The 7,523-nt window shown below is 50.1% G+C and overlaps 1 protein-coding gene across 1 annotated transcript; it reads left to right on the top strand.

The window, feature by feature from the left end:
* Positions 1-3,713: 3,713 nt before the first annotated feature.
* LOC112903244 lies at positions 3,714-4,932 on the top strand. Its single transcript, XM_025972477.1, has one exon. The coding sequence runs from the start codon at positions 4,103-4,105 to the stop codon at positions 4,562-4,564; it is 462 nt and encodes a 153-aa protein (XP_025828262.1). The 5' UTR covers positions 3,714-4,102; the 3' UTR covers positions 4,565-4,932.
* Positions 4,933-7,523: the final 2,591 nt, after the last annotated feature.

The following is a 7,523-nucleotide window of genomic DNA, read 5'->3' on the forward strand; positions in this document are numbered from 1 at the left end:
TTCCGCCACTAGCGATAGCCTAGGATACTGTAGCAATTTATCACAAAAATTATACTCCAGATTTTGGAGTCTTATCATCAATGAACTTACCGTAAAAAGAAATCTATTTAGTACTCTCTTCATCTTAAATTATTAAATTATTAGTCGCTTTAGCTTTTCTAAATATATAAATTTTATTATGCATATAAATATAGACATAGCATGTATCTGGGATGCATAAAAAGACTGTACCTCTGGAAAAACACATCACAGAACTTCCCGGGCCCACTAGCCGGCCAGTAGCACCGTGGAGCGAGCAACAGCCCAGAATGACCGCAGGCCACAGGTGGGCCTGCACACTGTGCTTTGCGCGAGAGAAGTTTCTGGGCCAGAACGGCCCGAGGCACGATGTCAGGCCCATGCCTCATGAGCCCGGCACGGCCCACTACTCCCGACCGAGTGGTAGAATAACGCGGCTCCCGGAGCCGACGACGACGGCCGCCACGGCCCTCGGCGCCGCCGCTTCCATGCCCTCCTTCACGCGCTGTCTCATGTCGATCGCGATGAGGTCGAGGCCATGGATGGAATGGAGCAGGAAAAGATGGGGCTTGCCGTCTCCTTGCCCGCTTGTGCTAGCTGCAGACAAGACTCCCCCCCAATCGGTGCCTCCCCTGCTCTCGCCGCAGATTCAAAAGATGCCAGTGGCTCAGTGCAGCAGCTCTCTTTCTTCTGGAAAGATCCGCAATGTTAGTAGCTTTTTAACGAAACCGCCGTCTGCTTTCCCCCCAATGGCCGACCAATACGACTAGGATGCCTCTCCTGCTTGCTTGGTTACGTAAACACAGATTACGGCCACGTGAGTAGGGATGGTAACCTAGAACTAGAATTTAAGTTCCAGACCTCTAAAAATGTCGGGCTTTTATTTTATTTAATTTTAAACTAAATATATATACATATCAAGTTAGTCCGTGAAGATAGCATTAGAGCCATATTTTATTACCACCTCTACACATGACCTACTGTTTCATGCAGCATTGGTGATGGCAACGAACCACCGTTACTTGCGTACGCGCGCACTTGATGCTGTTACACGCACCAGTAATAACCAGTAATACGTTCATTTAGTCCAAAGAGGCCTTCTCGAAATTTTCTGAACAAGAATGGTAAGAGCTAAAGCTCATGGCCTGCACGCAAGTTACTGGCAGTTTGCTTGGAGTCGACTGAATGAATTTGACACCACGCATGGTGAACCAGTTTCCTCTTGTCACTTGGGCCTTTCAGTACGTTACTCCTCCCGTCTTGAATTATAGAGCATTTTGTTTATAGGTGCATATATATTCTTTTGTATGTAATTAAATATAGTCTATATATAGATGCATAGTAAAAACTATACACTTAGAAATACTAAAACAATCTATAATTTAATGTAATTAATTTAATATAATTTGGAACGGAGAGAGTACCTATTACGTGGCAGTATACACGGAGTATATATTCTCTACGTAGCGCGTTTGAATGGGAGCCACCGATCATGAAAAATCAGGATGCAAATATCACCGATCAAAGCTGGTCCACACAGTACTGATAATAAGCTAATAAATCACTTACCTTTCATTCTCAGGCACTGGAGTATTCTAAGACCACGTTTGGTATGATCTCACCCAAAACAGCTTCAATAATGAAGTTGAAGTTGAAGTTGAAGTTGAAGCTGGTGAGTCCAGAAAAACTGGCTTCACCTGACTACTAGTTCATTTTAGCATAGGCTTATAGAACAGTTTCACGCTATAGGTAAAGCTAAAGCCAAAATAACCTATGCTAAAGGAGGCCTAAATTAATACCAATTCTGAAAGATCTACTCTAGTCAAGTTTGGCTTACCAATTAAGCCTCCAGATGGGAGTGCATTTGGTTAAGCACAACTGCTACATCATGGTCATGGCTATCGCTTTCTGTCTTTCAAGGCGAAAATGTGTAGCCTGTTATTATGTACTTATCGAGCACACATATTTTTCACTGCTGCGATATTTTGAATTGGGAAATCTTATGTGTTCTTTGCAGGCACATTTTTTACACCAGTGAGGCCGTATTAGTAATTTCTATCGATATTCCACGAGGTCTTCTGAGAATGTCAGCCAAGCATAAGCATGGATGTGTACTCCAACTTGAAGGCGGCTTTGATTTTAGAACGAGAATATGCGCTGCACAGAGCCCTCTCAAAAGGAAAAGAGCATGCATGACTAGGTCATATATGCTGACCCAACTTTTTTCAAGCTGAACCATCCTTAATTTTATCTCCAACATCCAAGCAGTTTGTGGATATTGCCCACAAACTTCTTTCGCTACTAAAACACTCAAATATCCTGATAATAAGCAGACCAACCGACACGGCGACACCGCACATACTACACCGTCAAGGTAAGCCATCTAAGAAGATTGTTCAAAGTTCTGATAATAAGCACACCAACTACTAGTTCTGCTTTTATATCCTGCATCATCCTATTTGCATTGGGAGTGGCATTATTAAATGATAATGCATACTTTGTCTATCTACACGAAGTGAAAGTACTGAAGAGTTTGCAAACAACAAATGCTGAGTTGCATTGGATGGATGTAGGGTGTTTGCATCGCATTGGCTCCCACTTTGCAGGGCTTGTTAAGAAAATCGTTCATGACTTTGCAAGTCCACAAGCGAGAATGGTGACCACATCTTACACTCCCTCGACCACAAGCTCTCAAGTCACCCTAGTCGTGCTCATGGAGGTAGTTGTCGTAGAGATCGACACCAAACGTAGAGATCATGGGCGTTTGATCCCACGGAGGCGGTTAGCAGTTGCTTTACCTCTCGTTGCACAATTAGGCACTCGTTGTCTTCCTAGATAGAGTAGTGTGTCCACGCACCTAACAAAACTGTCATTTTATTTTTCTTGGCCATGTGACCGTCGCTTTCTTTTGAGGAGAACGTGTGCAGCTTGCGAATACACACCACGGGCATTTTCCGCCATCAATTATGATGCCTCCAAAACTGAATTATTAGGTTTTTGCAAGAACAGTTGACACACCATCAAACAGCACAACAGTACTGCACTGCGTTCAAGTTCGAGGAAGTTTTATAGGTACATCAGAAACTGTTGCTTATCCTCTAGTATACAACGCAACGCAGATAATTCTATGTATAAATTGGCGTAAAGACATTTCAATTTTCTGGTGCGTTTTTGAGTGCTCGGTGAAGCTAGCTTCATTTTCATTCTACATTTTCAGGTAACAGTCGCTCTCTTCCCAAGGAAAAACATCTACCTTACTTTGCGGACGTTGCCCACAAACATCTTTCGCCACTAAAATGTTCAGATTGGGAAACATCATGTGGGTTCTGCAAGTACATCGTCTAGCATCGTTTTTAGCAAACAAACATTGTACTTTCCCATATAAAGATCGCCGTGCTCTGCATTTACAGAAAGTTCTTCCAAGCAGTGTCATCAACAATACATATCGAATAACTTTTGAGGGTGGGTGAATTTTTATTTGCAGTTCGGCATTCATGGTCGTACATCTCTTAGTTTTGAATGAAGCGAGCGTGTAGTGCAAGTTCATTTTTATCACCTTGCTCGCTGTTTTGAAATCCAAATTAGTTTACTTTGATAAGTTTTGGATCGATATTCAAACTAGAAGAAAAGCCAAACAGCACTAGCTAACCATCTAGGATCCATTTTACCCACCCACAAAAAGGAAATCCATTTTTCTTGATCTACCATGCATCACCATCAGGGATTGTCCAAGAAGGAGAAGCATACATAACTAGCCGTGGCCGTGCTGACGTGGACCCAACGATTATTGCGGGTCCCACCACCCAGCATCGTCAGAAAATTCCATCCCCGTCGCCCACCCTGTTTCCCCGGATTTCTCTCTGTCTAAAAAACGCCTCCACCCGCCGCACACTGCCGTGTGGGCCCCAGGCAGCGAGCATTTCGCCATCCTTTTTTTTTAAACTGCACGTTTGTATTCATTCGTGGACTCTTTCTCTCTCCCCCAATAAGAGGTCTCCTCCGTCCACCTCGACGAGCTCCTCCGGCGGCTCGCGCGGGCTGATCGATTCGGCCCCGTCGTTCTTGGCGATCGTGCCGTCATCCCATGGTGACGGCGGTGGTGGAGTCGCCGTTGCGGCAGAGGCAGAGGCTCCGGTCGCCGCTCGCCGGCAGCGGCGGCGGCGGCGACTTCGAGTTCCGGCACCGGCGCGCCGTGAAGCGCGTCTCCGGGATGCGGCGCCGTTGGGCGCCACCAGAGATCGAGATCCCGAACGGCCACGGCCTGGCCGGCGGCGTCGGCGGGCGGGGCTCGTACACCAGCCTGCGGGACATCATGTCGTCGCCCGAGTACGCCAAGGACAGCTCCCCCGACGAGCCCGGCGGGAGCTGCGGGGACGTGCACATGATCCGGCACCCGCTGGTGAAGCACGCGGCGTACGCGTACCTCCAGCTGACGCCGTCGGCGCTGGAGGAGAAGGAGAGGGCCAGGCTGCGGCGGAGGCGCGGCCCGCTCTGCCGCCTCCTCGTCGGCTGCCTCGGCTTCCTCGGGGCGCTCTTCCGGCGGTGACGCGCGGCGCCGGCACGCCTCCGCCGGCGAGAACCATATCTGGCAGTTTTGAGCTTTGCATTTGTTTCTCTCTTTTATTTTGATTTTTTGTTTCCCCGCCTTCTTCTCTGTTGCTTTCTTGTTCCTTTTCGGTGCATTTAGGACAGAATTGGCTGTTCCAGTTTTTGCTGGGGCTGTAGCTTTTTTTTCTTTGTTTTGTAAATATTTCGGTAGGGATTAGAAAGAACAGAGACAGATGATACCAAGAATCATGAACTCATGATATACAGTAAAATGAGAGAGCAAATCATGCACAGGGTGCACCTGACGTGGAAAGAAGGAAAAGCAGCTTGCTTTGATCACCAGAGCATGCCGGCTCCATCCAGACATGTTCGCATTCGGTTGCTTGAGTTCGCCACGTACTCTGTTCAGAGACCCGTTCTCTTTTAGCGAATCGTTTCCCCTGGATTCCTGCCTGCTCATCGAGTCATTGGGCTGTGGCCGGCGGCGTCTGGTGGCGCGGGGTCTCCACCCACCCAGTCCCAAATTACCTGTTTCTGTTCGATTGTTGTGTCCTCGCCTGGCGCACATGCGCGCAACGAAGGCCCAATCATTGGCGGCGCTCGCGTCCACGTTGACCGATGGTCCTCACTAGCGCGTCGCCGGGATTCGTGCGCGTGATGGGATCCAGGAGCAGGGCACATGCGGGAGGCGCTCGGCCGGAGTCAGGACGGCAGCGATCAGCGGAGGACAGGGCCCGCCGCCGCCGGGAAAGGCAGAGGCGAGCCGCCGGCGCGGTCGTGGGCGACACGACAGGGTTCGCGTAAGGAACGGTCCGCTTCGGTTGGCTCGAGGCTAGCTCGAGGCTCAAGGCTGGGTCGTGCCTCCGCTCTCCTCCCCGGAACATGAGGGCACGAGGCTGGCACGTCACGTCGTGCGCACGGCGAGCCCACCCACCACAGCGGTCGCCGTCCGGTGGGCTCCGGAGATCTCCGAGTTTCAGGTCGGAAACCAGAGAGAAAACGAAGACTCCCCAATCGCTTCGGAAGACTTGTTTGGATTCGGGATAGGATCGTCGGGGCTCCCTTTTTGATCTGGGCGGATGTCACGGGCACGGGCGGCGGCCGTCGTGTCTGTCGCGGCACCGGCAGCGACTTGGCCGGCCGGCGGCGGATCCGGAAGGATTGGGTTGGGAGCACTCGTCGCATGTATGACTGTTGCCTGTCCGTTGCAACAATTGGAAGCTGGGGTTTCCTTTCTTCGGATCGTGAGGGTCACGGGAACCCGTTGGGCGCCCATCGACAGTTGGTGGTGCTGTCACTATGCAGTGATGCCGATATCTCTGTCTGTTTTCAACTTTCAAGTTTGTGAACCACAATTTGGAGTAGGCACACGCGATGAGAGGTTCCCCGTTTCTCTCTCTCTCTCTCTCTCTCTCTCTCTCTCTCTCTCTGCCTTTTCATTTACCTACACGACCGGCAAGGACTCTGTCTCACCGAGTCAGTCGCCGTGCCAAGATTTCTTTTTTTTTGAGTTTTAGAGCATAAACCCCAGTCCTATGTAAGGAAAGACCGATCGTCGTTCAGTTACAGCACTGTAAGGAAATCACCATGGCAAGATCATCAGTCTCCAATGTCCTCGACGACGACGACGACGACGGTGAGAGAGACGCAACGGAAGGGGCAAGTATCCATGGGCCGCTACGTGTTGGAAATCTTGCAGGGCCGGGGAGAATTGACGACACCGCCGGTTCGGCCATGGGCTCCCCCTCTCCCGGCCTTTGTTTGGAGGCTCGGCCGGTTGCAGTGACCGTGGGCTGAAAATCACCTAGGCTTCAATCACCCCGGGCCATTCTGTCTGTGGTCGCACGTCGGGAAGAAGGTAGGAGTCGGAACGTGCTGCAAATGGACTGCTAGTTCTCAGCACAGGTCAGAAACAATTAAAGCCTTTTTCTGGCTGGCATCTGCTATGCGGTGCTTCCCCTCAAAAAAAAAAACTTATGTGCAGTGCTGCCCCAAAGGGGCGTGGTCAAGATGATCCAGCCCTACCGCCTGCCTCCAATTACACACCCGCCCAAACCAGCGGTGAATCCGTCAGAGGCCACATCCAGTCACCAACTCACCATGAATGAATGAACGCCCGCGCGCCAATGCAATTTCATTTACAGTACTAGCACACATTGATCGCTTCCTGCTGCTAGGCTACGCAGTAATTTCTCATTCTGAACTTCGCATCCATTCAGCAAGCGGCATTTCATTCCGCCAAATGAAGCCGCCTGGTGCAGGTACAGGTGCGATGGCAACTTTGATTCGACCCATGTTCCTGCACTGCGATCCTGCAAATGTGCACTAGCAGGAATCGATCTGGACGAAGACGAGACCTACCTACACCACAGGTTCAGGTAAAAACCTTTTCTTTTTACTCACAGGGCTGGTCCAGAAATCAACGCCTGGTTGGTTATATTAAACCCGTTAAACCCCAGATTCAGAAAAAAAACCTAGTGCTTCTACATTCTACATGAAGATTGCAGGAAAACAAGGCGCACGCCCAGAGCTCGACGCATCGAGTCGCTGTGCACACAGCTGATCTAAATGAAGATCGTTCGTTGCCGCCTGCTAAGGCATAGGCATTCAAGAGTAGTACAGCCGAGCAGCGAAGGACGGAACAGTGCTGTGCTAGGGTGAATACGGAGCCTGCCTGACCTGAAGAGGTGAAGATGCGTTTCCAAGCTGCATCGATCAACAGCCTCCTCCTTCCTGGCACCCGGCCCAGAATCTTTGGGCGAACTCGTTCCACACCCTGCTCTGCGAGCCCTGATCACCGACTGACCCTCTACCATGCACTGCACATCTCTCCCCCGATCCGCCTCTATTATAAAGTATGCTACCTGCCACACGTACCTGCCTGCTCTCGAAATCTCATGAGCCCTACGTGGTAGATCTCGTGTTTTTGGCTGCGACGGCATTAGCCATGCATGCTC

The sequence above is a fragment of the Panicum hallii genome, chromosome 8 (assembly GCF_002211085.1).
Source record: "Panicum hallii strain FIL2 chromosome 8, PHallii_v3.1, whole genome shotgun sequence".
In the NCBI taxonomy this organism is placed as follows: Eukaryota; Viridiplantae; Streptophyta; class Magnoliopsida; order Poales; family Poaceae; genus Panicum; species Panicum hallii.